The sequence below is a fragment of the Daphnia carinata genome, chromosome 9 (genome assembly GCF_022539665.2).
Source record: "Daphnia carinata strain CSIRO-1 chromosome 9, CSIRO_AGI_Dcar_HiC_V3, whole genome shotgun sequence".
Taxonomy (NCBI): Eukaryota; Metazoa; Arthropoda; class Branchiopoda; order Diplostraca; family Daphniidae; genus Daphnia; species Daphnia carinata.
Genome location: NC_081339.1, coordinates 6,545,002 through 6,559,507, shown reverse-complemented (window position 1 = coordinate 6,559,507; position 14,506 = coordinate 6,545,002). Strand labels below are relative to the sequence as shown.

Here is a 14,506-nt window from a genome sequence, read left to right as displayed (position 1 = left end):
GAGCAACGGCGATGAAGTTTTGGATGTTCGGATAGCAACTGACCACGTTTGCATCATCGTCCATTTGAAATCGATAACCGGCACGGCACGGCCCTTGGGTGTTCAGTTTCCAGCAGTTGGATAATGTCTTCTTGTGATTATATGCCGTTTTGTTCCAGTAGACGTGTTTGCCATCAGCCAGACATCCCTCGGGCACCTCTCGGCATTCTGGCTGGCCATCGTGCACGATCCACCACTGACCGACTTCACACGGGCCCTAATCGGACGAACCGTTTGGAATGTAAAGATGAATTGAATTTAAAAAAAAAAAAAAAATGCAGAGGACCTGCGTGTATAGCTGATGGCATTGTTTCGTTTCATCCGAATAGATGATGGCTTTGGCCGACGTCTTGCAATCGCAGATTCCGATGTTGTCGGGACCGTCGTACAGCTGTAGGCCTTCCGGACACGGATTGGATTTTGAACGTTTCACGTGTGGTAGACATCGTTTCGACGGTGGGTAATAGGTGGCATCCGGTGATTTGCAACGCCTTGCTCTGTTCTTTTTTTTTTTTTTTTTCAAATGATTTTTGTTTTTACAAGAAACAAGTTATAAGGTAGAGGGACTTGCTTGGCCTTGTAGCGAATAGCGGACACGTCGCGGCGTAATTGCCTTTGATATTTCGATTCTTCGGTGAGCAGATGATTTTCAGGTAACAAGAAGAAAATGGTATCGCTCAATTCAATAATCTTTGGCCAAATTGTTTTCTCCAGTTGATCCAGTAATTTGATGTTCGTTTGATTATCGGTGGTGGGTTTCATGCTGCGGCCGATGTTGGTCATCTCGTCCACCAAGTTTTGCCTTTCAACGGCGAGCAGCTCCAGTCGCCTGAATGGGTGAGATTCAATTTCATTTATTTCATTTAATTAAAAAAAGTAGATTTCATGGAACCTCGAGATGGGAAGTTCAAACTGATTGAATCCTGTTACCATCGAAACCATGGTTTGCAGCAAGACGAGTGTCATTCGATTCAATTGCATCTTGTCACACCATCCACACGCACTGTTTTTTTTAATGAACATAATTTTAAACCTTTTTTTTTTTTTCCCCAATTTATACGATACTCGAAACTGTAAAATGTGTTTCCTTACCGGAAGAATGAGTTTCGATGTTGCACGAGAAGCTGCGTGAATGCGTTTGATGTTTTTGTATTCAAATTGTACGCTTTTGAACTTGATGTTCTAAAAAAAAGCAAATGATATCGATGGCTATATGTGTGAGGCAAACAACTAGAAATAGCCACTGGTCAGTGTATAAATAGGACGAAAAACGAATCATTTCCTGGCGCTGGATCGAGTCCAAATTGGGTAGCGTAGAAACAGGGCCAAACATCCGCCAATTGATAATGCATAATCGAGCAACAATCATTCCGTAATTTTACATATATGCAGAATCATTTTTTTCGTTGGAGTTTCCAATGAAAAATTGGCGAGTTTTTTTTTTTTTGCCAAAAAAAAAAAAAACGAACACGGCACGACGTCGATAGAAGAGAAAAAAAAAAAAAAAAAAAAGAAAAATTGTTTCCCTTTCACCTTTTTTGTTTTTTTTTATTTGGTATACAAGAAAAATTCTCAGGAAGCTTTCAAAAACCAACTTGACTACCACTGACTTGATAATCGCCGTTCTATCGGCTAACATGCAAATGTTTGTCTGTTGGACATGGAAAAGAAGTTCGATGAAAGGGTAAGATTTTGTTTTGTTTAGTATTAACGAACCATCGTGGAAAAACAAAAACAAAATGGAGTGGATTTCAATCGGAAAATGGTCACATCTCTAAACGTGGGTAGTCAAACTCTTGTTTTCACCGTTTGACCAAACGTGGAGTGCCGCTTCAAAAATTTGTTTGTTTCAAAATCAGCGTTGAAAGAAGCAGCTCGAGTGATCACGGGTCTAAACAACTTTTCTTTGATTCCATCCGGTTTCTGGCGTTTGAACGAAATGTGCGCAACTCGTTTTTGTATTTTCGGAGCGTCTCGGTGACACGCCGGCACACTTTCACTATTCAAGTACGAATGCGAGTGTTCGAGTTTTTGTTTGAAAAACGCGATAGAAACGGGCATATCGCGCGTTTGGGGAAAAGAAAAAAACAATATAAAAAAAAAAGGAATTGGGAAATGAACGAAGGCAAAAGCGGGACTAGTTTGAAACGTTTTTGACTACTGTATTTGATCGTGTTTTTTGTTGGTTTTTTCATTGTTTGGTCTTCTTGTGACCAACCAGATTAGAGTTGGTTGTCGTACAAACACAAAAGGAAGAAAAACGGCTAAATGTACAGTACAATTTCAAGAAAAAAAAAGAGAAATGTTTGCAAAAATGCCAGCGAAACCTTGAATTTGCATCGTGACTTGGTTTTTTTGTTTTTTGTTTTTTGTTTTTTTTAACACCCAGAAGTGGCTAAAACGATTGGTTTTCTAACGCGATGAGGAGACTGCCGACTAATAAGCAGCACGGCGCTTTCTACGAGCCGCACCAGCTTCGGCTTCGGCTTCAGCTTCAGCCGCTTCGGCGGGCTCTGCAGCTTCAGCTTCAGCTTCGGCAGCCTCTGCAGCTTCTGCAGGCTCGGCTTCTTCGATCGGTTCCACTTCAGCAGGTTCGGCCTCTTCGACTGGCTCCGCATCGGCGGCAGGGGCTGCTGCGGGTTTGGCAACGGCGGCGGGAGCAGCGGCGGGAAGGGCAGCTGCAGCTTGGGCCGCTTTGACCTGGGCGTGGGCGGCGAAATGAGCTGCTTTTGCTTGAGTCACTTCAAGTGTGTCCTTGGGTGCCTCGAATGGATTGACGGCTGGAAGTGGGGCAGCAGCAGCGGCAGCCGGAGTGGCAACAGCTGCCGTGGCATCAGCGGCGGCTCCAGTTGCGCCCGTCGAGGATGTTCCAGCGGACGCTGCAGCCGTGACGGCCTGACGCTTCTTTCTTGCGGCTCCAGCTTCAGCTTCAGCTTCGGCAGGTTCAGCTTCAGCGGCCTCAGCGGCTTCAGCTTCGGCAGGTTCGACTTCAGCGGCCTCAGCTTCAACTGGTTCGGTTTCAGCGGGTTCAGCCTCAACGGGTTCAGCTTCTTCAACGGGCTCCACCTCTACTGGCTCGGCTTCTTCGACAGGTTCAGCGTCGGCTGCGGCTTTAACGGGAGTAGCAACAGCAGGAGCAACTGCAACGGCGGGAGCAGCTACAGCGGGAGCAACAGCTACAGCGGGAGCAGCTACGGCTGGGGCTTCAGCTTTAGCTTCAGTTTTCGCAGGAGCTTCGGCAGCTGCAGTGGCCTGTCGTTTCCTTCTTGCAGCTCCAGCTTCAGCTTCTGCCTCAGCAGCTTCTGCTTCAGCAGCTTCTGCTTCAACAGGCTCAGCTTCGGCTGGTTCGGCTTCCTCGACAGGCTCAACTTCAGCCGGCTCGGCTTCTTCGACAGGCTCAACTTCAGCCGGCTCGGCTTCTTCAACGGGTTCAGCTGCACCGATGACAGTAGCCGCGGCAACCGGAGTTTCAACTTTGGCCGGCGCAGCAGCAACAGCGGCGGCGGCCGGTTCGGATTTGGCGGGTGCGGTAGCAGCGGTAGCCTGACGCTTATTCAAATTCCTAGACAAAATCGAATTGGTTTTTTTCAACAACGTTCAATTCGAAGGCAAGTTTTATGCTCGTTCACAATTTTTGTACGTCTTCGATTGCACATGATCGTGAAGAAACTTACCTTAGAGAGTGGGGCGCCGCATGGAGTACGTTAACGCACACCATAGCGGCAATGAGCAGAGCTAATGTGGACTTCATGTCTCGACGTTGGGTAGTCGCAGTTGACTGATACTGTTCCCCATCTCTTCGCTGCCCTTTTATAAAAGGTACACCTGCACGTGGCTGGAAAAAAAAAAATGGCGCAGCCGTGACAAATGATTTAAAGCTAAAGAAGCCAGTTCACTTGTTTTGCCCGCTGTCTCGCCAATGGTACGACCTTGGTAACCCCCTTTTTCGTTCAATGCAGCTCGTCGATGGGAACCCTGAAATTCGCTCAGCGCCTAAAGCTCTATTTTCGACAACAAAACAAAAAAATCGTCAAGAATTTAAGACAGGAAATGGAGTAAGGCCAGCCTCTGTTTCGATCGTGATGAAAATTTGATTGTTTGAAAAAAAAGAAAAAAAAAAAAAAAAAAAAACTAAAAACAAGAAGGCGTTGGCTTAAAGGTAAATTAAAAATTAGACGACGACAACAGCTGGAGAAAAAAAAAAATACATATCTATTTATCGATGGCCTTTGGATTTTCCATGTTGGAAAGGGAATGATATGGTGCAACGTAATGTTTCGTTCGTCGACCTGTTTGAATCGGAGTATGCCGACCTTGTTGAGTACCACCATCCACTTCGTTCGTGTTTCCCCGCTCATTGATTGACGCACTTCCGCGTCTCCAGAACGTAACGCAGCCGTTCTCCCTACAAATTACTGATTGATTTCTAATGAGGTAACGAAAAATGGGCGAAACTTGAACCAACTTGCAGACGCAAAACAGCCCGTTTCCATTTTGTTGTGTCCCATTTCGGGTTCGCGTGCCAAGGTTGAAAGTGTTTTCTTTTCTTACACAAAGATTGATATCTTTTGATGTGATTCTGTTCAGGGAGAATCTGTGCCGTTTATTATTCAGATTCTTGTGGCCTATTTGTGTTGCTACCCTTCGCATTTTTTTTTTTTTTTTGTGAAACGAAAGAAAAAAAAATCGGTCTGGAACGCAGCGTGCATTATTGAAAGGTAGCAACCGGTTAGTCCAAGAAAACAAAAAGGCTTCACTTTCATTTTGTATACGGCTTCCATTTTCGTTAATCCACGAATGGTTGTAACACATTTCTGCAATTTAAGTTCGAGGTTTTTGCTAGCTAACAACGTTGTCCGCTTTTACGATATCGAGAAACGCGTTATCCGACATCAACGTTTGACACTCGTTCGTGATTTGTTCTCATTCGAGAGCTAATATTTTTTTTTTTCTTCTTCTCTACCGGACTCGAACAATAAAACCAAATAAAGACTAACGAGGTGAACTGGCATTGGCCGTGAAAATGTCCCATTGAATTTCGGTGAATTTCGTTCGGGGAAGTTGATTAAATATTTATCTATCGATTTCTTTTTTTTTTTTTTTCGGTGCACTTTACATAGCAGACGACAACACGTTTTCTTTATCGTCTGCTTTTCGTTCTTTCCAGTGGAAAGTCACTTTTCCCGTGTGGGTTTTAGAAACCAGTTTTAAAACGAATTTTCACGAAGGGATATGTTTCCAAAAACCTTGTAAACATTTCCGTTTTCGGTCATACATATTTTCAATTTTGTTTTCTTTTGCATTTTGATTTTTCCATTTTCAGTGTGAACGTGAGTCATCGCTCTGCTACGGTCATACCTGTTCAAACGTTCCAGATCCCCCTTCCAAAAGAAAAAAAATTGACTTTACAGAAATTGCAGAACTCGGATCCCGCATCCCGAGCCGGAATGTGAATGGGAGAGGAACAGACAAGATGTTGGCCTATATTTAAACGCTAAACCCAAATAGGGTTCGTGAAGGCTGTCAATGGCGCAGTTTACGGTAGACTGGACTATATTTGAAATTGTTTTATCTTTCTTATTCTGTTTAGTGTCATTCCTTTTTCTATTATGCTTGAATTGCTGCAATCGCCGTAATCACAGTTTGTTTTGTACGTTCGTTCGCTCTGCAAGGTCATGGAAAATTCAAGAATTGCTGTGGTCATTATTATCCACTCTGGTTACAACCAGCTCCGATTTTCACCGACACAAAAAACAATTTCCCTAAGTAATTCCTATCGTGATTCTCTATACTAAAAAAAAAAAAAAAAAAAACAAAGATTTCTTTATGGTTTTTTTTTTTTTCTTTTTTCTTTTTTCGAAGAAGGTAAAAGAAAACAAACGACCGGTTTTGTTTCAAACGCATTCAAGGAAGTTGGCAAGGTTGCATTCCCAGGACGCTGACGATAGGTGACGTGCATGTTCGCCATTCCGCACGTGAAGAAAATGGGAGTCTGCGAACAGGTTAAGTGAAACGCTTTCTCTCTGCCAAAACGATAGGCATCTATCATCGGCGAAACTGTGGCATCACTATTCTCACACCAGCGAGCACGTGAGTTCTACCTTTCTAATCAGGTGAAAATATCGTTGTCGATAGGTCAAACTTGTATTTGCCATCTTGCCACGAGATTGAAGAGATAGTCTAGATGCGGAAATCTAAAGCCCAGTAATTGAGCAATCATTCACAAAAAAAAAAACGGGGGGCATTTCCTTGAATCGAATGTTGTATAGCCGTAAAGAAAAACGATCCTTTTATTATTAGCCTATAGTGCTGTACGACGTGCGTGATTATAAACAAGCCTGCAAGGTCGACTCGTTTATAATCGTTCACGTTTTAGTGCGTCATAGATGTCCATACAATTATTTCGTTATTCGCTTTCTTTTGGCGATTAAAACTTTCAAAAATGTAGAAAGGAAACAAATTGCATTCACTTTAGGAAACGGCATTTTGGTACGTTTTTTTTTTTTTTTTATCGTCTGCTGCTGGGCGTTGCCATGGCTACGTTAGGCGCCAGACCACTTCCCACCGGTGAAAGCTTTATAGACCATGTTTACGTAAGCATAATCAACGTTATTGGGTTATTTTTGCATATCTGAACATTTTTATCAGCTACGAAGGATAACTCAACGTGTTTTATGACGGTGAAGTGTTCATCGTTCGATTTAGTTTTCCCTAATTGCATTTCAATTTTATGCAAAGGTGTTGGTAGTGGGTAGTATCAAACTTTTCAATCTGAACTCGAAAGCTGAATTCAAACATTATTCACTACTTTCTTTCTGGATGTTTTTTGAGATTAGGGACAAGATTTTGAAGCTACGCGTGAGTTTGCAAATTATTGATTCCGTGCATTTTGGCAGCTCACCTTGTCATTTTTAAATTGCTGAGCAATGGCCACAGATTTTCGTTTCTAATGAATAACGTTCGCTATATGAAAATAGTATCGAGTTGCTTTTGGGGGCCTCTGTTGCGCCCACTTTTCCTTTCACAAAATGTTTGTAACTGGCCGCTGTAGCATGTGATTGACAGCTCGGGCTAAAAATCGTGATTAGCCGTTCTTTGTTCTCCTTATCACAATGCTTACAACTCCTAACCACGCAGTATGGTGTTACACTTGTTAGAAGGTTTTTTTTTATTGTAAGCCATGACTTGGCCAGAACAACTTTTTCCGTCATCAAGCTCAAGGTTTTTCGGCATGCCGGCCGCTTGTATGTCTTTGTATTTGCCACCTCACTTCTCGTTACATTCGCCTAGATTTCTAATCAAGCTTATAATCTGTTCTGAGTAAAACGTAGGAAAATATGTTCACTATCGCTTTTGTCCCTTTTCGCAAACGATTATAGTAGGGCGCTGGTTGAGAGTATAATTCACCAGGTTGGCCGAGTGGTTAAGGCGCCAGACTTAAGTTCTGGTCCCCGAATGGGGTCGTGGGTTCAAGCCCCACACCTGGTAGTACTTTTTTTTTTTTTTCTTTTTTCTTTTCTTATTTTTGCATGCAGTTTACACTAAATAGGGAAAACATGTGTATTTTGCTGTTTAGTCATTTTCCTTAAATGTAATTGGGATACAATTGAATAACTGGGAAGTTAATCTCTTTATTTGCTTTAACGCAGTGGGTGTTTAATTTCTGCCTTTTTATTTTGCTTGGAGGATATGACAAATGCAGAGATGCAAATGAAGCTCTTGTACGCGACAATCGAGTCATTTCTAATGATGGAGAACATTCGTTACATGACGTCTAATGTCACTACAACGACTTTTTTGTGTGTATTATCAGCTATTTGTTTTGAGACTGCACAAGTTCTGCAATCGATTTCAGCTGGATTGTCGTGCTAATGACAACTGGCTGACAGATTTCTGTCATCTGTCTGTTCTGTGAACGATCGACATTTTAAAAACCTGAAATGCAAATTACCTTTAGCCATTTGTTTTAAATCATAATTCATCATATTCGTTTCCATTATTCCTGTCACGCCTAAAAACTTGGTTTTCGCACGCTCACAAATTCCATCTGCAATGTCTTACTTGATTTAAAATTTAAAACAGCATAATTGCTTTAAGAGAAACAAAAAGAATTCAAAAATTATTTTTCGTTCGAACGACAAATAGGTGGTCGTTATAGATTGGGCGATCACAAATGACGTAGGCAAACTGAAGAATCGCCCGTTTCATCCCACATAGCGTGTAGAACTAGTGGAAAAGCACATCAATCAACTCATCGTTCAAGAGGGGTTGGAGCTCGTCAGGACTTTCGAAGCAAGCCTCGGTAACTACGGGTTCTCTCTTTCGTGTTTTTCCTTTTACCTGCAAAACGCCGTTCTATTTTTCTATTTGCGTAATACTTACGTTTCGATTTCTAAATTTTGTTTGCCGCCATCTGGTGGCAAATCTCTTGATGACATCAAATAATACCGAATATGGCCTCGATTTTTTCGTAGCTTATTTTCGGAAAAGAATTAACGAACGATCCTAAAGTTGTTTTTCAGTACTTGACTTCTGTGAATAGTGAAATTTAGATTTGCATGGAACACAATTTCGTCGCAGTTCGATCATTCGTTTATTCTCTGCATTACTAGTCGTTTTTATTCAAGGGAACTGATCGATTCAGAAACTTTTGGTTTCTTCTGTTCCTCTTAAATTTCAGAATATTACTTGCCCTTTTGCTCGATTAACATTTCAAAATCATTAGAAACATCTCTTATGGTCGTTGTGGTACGCCGGTATCAGGTCGCTATCCGGTAGCTTACCATCATGACCTGTCCACATCATTTTTTGATATTTTTTCAAATTCTCACAAACTTTTTCTTTTATGTTTACAATCGAACGTGAACGTTATTGAATTCCCCGTAAAGTTCATTAAAGATATTGGGCAATGGTTTATTCCAAAACGAACTGAAATGCGAAATGTGCGAGAAAACTGCATAACGTTGTTTCAGCGCCCAATTCTCGGTATTTAAGGGTTTGTGTGCACATGACACAGTGGCGACCCACTCTAATGAATAGATATTTATACATATGTATGTCTATATGTATGAATAGCGCGCATCTACTCATTAACGGCATTGCTAGTAGCGCAATATAAGAGTACTTAAAGAAATAGATGAAGCATTCGCGGTGAGCAATGAACAATTTACTGGTAGCCACCAACACTGCCCACTTTCGTATGGTGTTGTTGTATCCTAATGGCATGTGGGTCGCTTTTTGTATCTTTGCTGTTTGAACAGTACAAGAGCGACGTGATACGTAGGAGAAAGTCTGCAGCTACGGTACGTTACGTTTAGATCGTTAACTAACGCAACCAGAAAAGCGAAGCTTAATTTTGTTTAAAAATTTTTGTATTTTACATTTCTTGTTTTGAACGTAAAGAGGAAAAAAGAAACTAAATTTACAATTAAAATTGACAGAAATTTCTCTTCAGTGAAACCTGAATATCGCGTCTTTGACTCTTTTGCATCTGGAAGCAACAAACCATTGTTCCAGCAGCGAACTGAATACCACATGTGCCATGGAGCCTTCTCCCCAATCAAGAATGTTAAAGACTTTAAAAGAAGGCAGCACGACGTTTCCTTCTCGCAGCTCCACCGGCAGCCTCGGCTTCCGCTGGCTCTGCTTCCGCTTGCTCGGCTTCCACTGGCTCTGTTTCCGCGGGCTCTGTTTCCACGGGCTCTGCCTCCACTGGCTCTGCCTCCACTGGCTCTGCCTCCACTGGCTCTGCTTCTTCGATGGGTTCCACCTCAACAGGCTCTGCCTCTTCAACTGGTTCTGCGTTGGCGGTAGGTACAGCAGCTGACGCAACAACGGGAGCAGCGGCAGGCGCATTGGCGGGAAGAACGGCAGGAGCGGCAGCTGCGGCTTGGGCCGCTTTGATTTGGGCGTGAGCGGCGAAATGAGCTGCTTTTGCTTGAGTCACTTCAAGTGTGTCTTTGGGTGCTTCGAATGGATTGACGACTGGAAGTGCGGCAGCAGCTGGGGCAGCGGCAGCCGGAGTGGCAACAGCCGCGGTGGCATCAGCGGCGGCTCCAGTTCCGCCCGTTGAGGATGTTCCAGAGGACGCTGCAGCCGTGACGGCCTGACGCTTCTTTCTTGCGGCTCCAGCTTCAGCTTCAGCTTCAACAGGCTCAGCTTCAGCGGGTTCGGCTTCAGCGCGTTCGGCTTCAGCGGGTTCGGCTTCTTCAACGGGCTCCACTTCAACGGGCTCGGCTTCGACTGGTTCAGCCTCAACGGGTTCAGCTTCTTCGACGGGCTCAGCTTCTACTGGCTCGGCCTCTTCGGTAGCTTTAGTGTTTACTGCCGTTTTAACGGCAGTAGCAACAGCAGGAGCAACGGCAACAGGAGCAGCTACAGCGGGAGCAGCTACAGCGGGAACTTCAGCTTTAGTTTCAGTTTTCGCAGGAGCTTCGGCAACTGCAGTGGCCTGTCGTTTCCTTCTTGCTGCGCCAGCTTCAGCAGCTTCTGCTTCAGCTGCCTCTGCTTCGGCAGCCTCTGCTTCAACAGGCTCAGCTTCAACAGGCTCAGTTTCAACAGGCTCAGCTTCAACAGGCTCAGCTTCAACAGGCTCAGCTTCAACAGGCTCAGCTTCAACAGGCTCAGCTTCAACAGGCTCAGCTTCAACAGGCTCAGCTTCGACTGGTTCGGCGTCAACGGGTTCAGTCTCAACCGGTTCAGCCTCAACTGGCTCAACTTCTACGGGCTCAGCTTCCTCAGCAGGTTTGGCAACCACGGCCGCTTTTGCAGGGGCAGGGACTACCGCTGGAACAGCGACTGGAACAGCAGCAACAGAAGCTACGACCGGAACATCAACAACCGGAGTGGACACAGGAACATCAGCTTTTACAGCAGGTGTTGCAACAACAGTAGGTGTTTCGATTTTGGCTGGAACAACGTCAGAGACCGTCGTAGCCGATGCAGTTGCTGTGGCCGTTTGACGTTTATTCAAGTTTCTAACACATCAAAGGTATCCACAAATGATATCAAACATTTTAATTCTCTTTAAAAATCCAATGTGTTCCAGTGCAGAAAAATGTAAACAAACTCACCTGAGAGAATGGGGCGCCGCATGGAGTACGTTAACGCACACCATAGCGGCAATGAGCAGAGCTAATGTGGACTTCATGTCTCGACGTTGGGTAGTCGCAGTTGACTGATACTGTTCCCCATCTCTTCGCTGCCCTTTTATAAAAGGTACACATCTTTACCTCTCTTACCCACAGTGTCTCTCGCCAGCCGTCCAACCTTGGTAATACCCCCCGCCTTTAGTTAGATAACCAACAGCCAACGATGGTAGCGTTTTCAATTGTAATCGTTAAACCCTTGGAGCCTCGGTGAAACCCAAGCAGGAAATAGAAATTAAGGCCAGGTGAACTACAGGTTTATGTCGTCTCGAATGGCCCTTGATTTTATTTTAATGGAGTAAAGGCATTCTCTTTTGCTATGCCTTCAGTGTTCCAGCACGTGACACCTATTCAGACCAAACAGCCTTGGTGTTTTTGTTCTATTATTATTCTGTGTCTAACGTCGTAGATGATGATTTCCGTATGTCTACAGGTAGACAACAGGTTTTATGTTTGGGGAAAAAAATTGTGTTCGTCATCGGTGTTCCGTGCCAAGGCTACGTTCGTGATTTTGAAAATGAAAGGGCGTGCGACGCACGAGTCAGGGTTATTTTTGCCAGAGTGTTTCGTTTTGTTTTTCTTAATGGTGGAACATTTTCCCATTCAAATAGAGGCGATAAAGAATGTTCGTTGGCCATGAAAGTTTGCGAATCACGATTTCCTTTTTAATAGCTGCTCAAACTGTGAACGCTCAAATGCTGCTGAATCGATTTCAATCTGGCAAAAATAACCATGTCTACAATCAGCAAGCAATGCAATATTTGCATTATTAATGAAAAGCCATGGATGTATCGGAAAATGCAATCTTTTTTTTTTGGAGTTGTCAATCCTTTAATTTGTGACAACGGGGAATACCCAATTTCATTCACCTTGGAGTTCCTCTTTGTCACAATTGCGAAACGAGGAATACGCCTTTACGCGTGTACGCTGCACATTTGTTTACGTTTTGTTTGTTGACCATCCTTTAAGTCGTTCAACTACGCACTGTTCCTCATTTTGCATTGAAAAGCGATGGAACGCCATGAGATTATGTTTTGGGCGTGATGTAGATTTACAGCAGTTTGGAATATCAAGTGCGCAATCTCAAGGCTTCAATTGCAGGTAAATGGGACAATAATTATGGATCTGATTTAGCATAGTGGTGATAAAAAAAACTTGAGCAATTAATTACGAATGGCAGTTAATTATCACCAGGTTGGCCGAGTGGTTAAGGCGCCAGACTTAAGTTCTGGTCCCTGATAAAGAGACGTGAGTTCGATCCTCACACCTGGTAGTTAATTAGTGCGTTTCATGCTTGAGACAAAAGGTGTTATTCTCTGAACTGCGTTATTTCTCCGCATTTTTACTTGTAGGTAAATGAAGCTTAACCCCAAAGAAGTGCAAAGAGAAACAGCAAAACTGAATTAATAAAACAAGCAGTTTTTGTTGTTCTTGCATTAGGTGACGAGAACAAGCACCGAAACTGTTTGGGTAGTGGATGGGATCAGACTTCACCAGGTTGGCCGAGTGGTTAAGGCGCCAGACTTAAGTTCTGGTCCCCGTTTGGGGACGTGGGTTCAATCCCCACACCTGGTAGTGAAGTGCTTGCTAATAATATTTGAACGTGATTTGTATTAGTACTATCTCAGTCTGATATACGGAAACTTATTGTACGATAGATGATAAGGTTTCAATCATTTCTTAATTATCCACGAATCAAGTTTCACCAGGTGTGCATTTTAAACCCACTGTTTTGCTCTCATACTGTGAATATGCTCTTGTCATAAGATACGTTATTACCAATCGCAGTTTTAATCAGTATTCTTGAAAATAACTTGTGTACTACCGGCTATAAAACATCAAATTTTTACAGAAGCATACGTAATTAATCTTACCAGGTGTGGGGCTTGAACCCACGACCCCATTAGCGGGGACCAGATCTTAAGTCTGGCGCCTTAACCACTCGGCCAACCTGGTATTTCATGCAAAAGGATTCAGCTAAAGTGGCCAGTATGGAAGAAACTACAATTTAAAAATGGTATTTCGATTCCATTTCGCGAACTTCACTCACAACGATCCTTTGCAAAGTTGCTGCTGCAAGGACGATAGTTCAATATCAAGCGTTTGTTTATGTGTAGCAGCTATGGTAATCGGCTGATGCCATTAGAAAAGTCATTCTACGTCTCGATCCCATTTCAGAGAAATGTAAACCGACATGGAACAACTTTGTGAGATTGTCGGTTTGCCATAAATCTGTCGAGAAGGAAACGCGATCCTTCGCCTCTTATCTGTCATAAGCTTTAAATGCGGGATTTTTTTATGGCCATTAACACTTTTCCGACAAAGTGAAAGTGTTGACGAATTACCCAAGTTTCTGTTTCATTTGCTATCCTTCTACGAACACTCGCGATCTCTAGGTCAAGTATGAATGTAAATCACGCGTGCCAGATATCTCTTCCCCATGTAGATATACACAATCACTGATGACCCGCCATCCCGCAGTCCCCGTTAAACAAGACGAATTTATACATGATCAACAAACATAGTAAACAAGTGAGCTCAACGAATCGCATATAATCCACTCGCATTTCGCATCTACTCTCAAACAGAAACCAACAAGTTGATCGCAAATCCAATTGAAAACGATGGCGTTTTCTCGGTATGTATTGCACACGTCGTAGTCTTTAATTTAATTCGCTCACAAGGTGTACATCTTTGTTATTCGTTTTGTAGATGTTGTTTAGTGTATTTCTTGCTGGGGTTCGCTCAGAATTTGACGCTAGCCCGTCCTCCCCAACATTCTGCGACGATGGTGATATTCTGCGGTCGTGAGTTATTGGCAGTAATAGACGAAGTTTGTTCCGCCTCCAAGAGCTATTTCGTTTTCGATCCGCTTGTTGTCAATCAATTGAACTTGGATGTCGATTCAACATCAATCGATCAGAGACCGAACGACGGAAGTAAACGTGATTCGCTGTTACGCCAATGCTGCGCGATTGGCTGTACGGAAGATGATTTAAACAGCTTTTGCCATACTGATAGGAACAGAATGTAAATATTCTTTTTCGTGTGTCGTCCTCCTGTAATTAAGCGGTAAAATTTGATGTTAATTCCAATTTATTTTCGATATCGTAGAGTGGAAGCAGTGAACCGACAGAGGAATGAAGAATTAACTATTGATTGGTTGTATGAATTTCTACCTCGTTATGGAGCCACCCTGCCATCGGAATAGTCTTTTGCGCTTGTTTCTGTGCATTGCGTATCGTGACATTCACATAAGGTGGAAAATGATTATCGTAGTTTTACGTGTCGTTTAGATAGCAATAAAATCACATGTGTCC

At 43.1% G+C, this 14,506-nt stretch overlaps 2 protein-coding genes, 2 long non-coding RNA genes and 4 other non-coding genes across 13 annotated transcripts; 6 read left to right on the top strand and 2 right to left on the bottom strand.

Annotated features, from left to right (window-relative positions):
* Positions 1 to 2,180: 2,180 nt before the first annotated feature.
* Positions 2,181 to 11,233, bottom strand: LOC130697960 (skin secretory protein xP2-like). 3 transcript variants are annotated; one of them, XM_059496780.1, is made up of 3 exons: positions 11,112 to 11,233; positions 10,190 to 11,015; positions 2,181 to 3,330 (listed from the first exon to the last, which is right to left on the bottom strand). In XM_059496780.1, the coding sequence occupies exons 1-3, from the start codon at positions 11,186 to 11,188 to the stop codon at positions 2,476 to 2,478; spliced, it is 1,758 nt and encodes a 585-aa protein (XP_059352763.1). In that variant the 5' UTR covers positions 11,189 to 11,233; the 3' UTR covers positions 2,181 to 2,475. The 3 variants fall into 3 exon arrangements, with proteins under 3 accessions (XP_059352763.1, XP_059352764.1, XP_057376734.1); XM_059496781.1 differs by having other exon boundaries at positions 10,253 to 11,015; positions 11,112 to 11,188; XM_057520751.2 differs by lacking the exons at positions 10,190 to 11,015; positions 11,112 to 11,233 and adding an exon at positions 3,714 to 3,836 and having other exon boundaries at positions 2,181 to 3,601.
* LOC130697969 (uncharacterized) lies at positions 3,831 to 5,805 on the top strand. The gene is made up of 3 exons (XR_009003084.2): positions 3,831 to 4,473; positions 5,363 to 5,580; positions 5,682 to 5,805. It is a non-coding gene; the product is annotated as an uncharacterized LOC130697969 (long non-coding RNA).
* Trnal-uaa (transfer RNA leucine (anticodon UAA)) lies at positions 7,445 to 7,527 on the top strand. Its single transcript has one exon. It is a non-coding gene; the product is annotated as a tRNA-Leu (tRNA).
* On the top strand, positions 10,013 to 10,833 carry LOC132088268 (uncharacterized). Of its 4 annotated transcripts, none has more exons than XR_009421689.1 (3): positions 10,013 to 10,206; positions 10,585 to 10,734; positions 10,783 to 10,833. It is a non-coding gene; the product is annotated as an uncharacterized LOC132088268 (long non-coding RNA). The 4 variants fall into 4 exon arrangements; XR_009421687.1 differs by having other exon boundaries at positions 10,570 to 10,734; XR_009421688.1 differs by having other exon boundaries at positions 10,013 to 10,236; positions 10,570 to 10,734.
* Positions 11,118 to 14,491, top strand: LOC130697964 (uncharacterized). Its single transcript, XM_057520756.2, has 4 exons — positions 11,118 to 11,256; positions 13,633 to 13,824; positions 13,899 to 14,216; positions 14,301 to 14,491. The coding sequence occupies exons 2-4, from the start codon at positions 13,811 to 13,813 to the stop codon at positions 14,395 to 14,397; spliced, it is 429 nt and encodes a 142-aa protein (XP_057376739.1). The 5' UTR covers positions 11,118 to 11,256; positions 13,633 to 13,810; the 3' UTR covers positions 14,398 to 14,491.
* On the top strand, positions 12,376 to 12,459 carry Trnal-uaa (transfer RNA leucine (anticodon UAA)). The gene has a single exon. It is a non-coding gene; the product is annotated as a tRNA-Leu (tRNA).
* Positions 12,679 to 12,761, top strand: Trnal-uaa (transfer RNA leucine (anticodon UAA)). The gene has a single exon. It is a non-coding gene; the product is annotated as a tRNA-Leu (tRNA).
* Positions 13,058 to 13,142, bottom strand: Trnal-uaa (transfer RNA leucine (anticodon UAA)). Its single transcript has one exon. It is a non-coding gene; the product is annotated as a tRNA-Leu (tRNA).
* Positions 14,492 to 14,506: the final 15 nt, after the last annotated feature.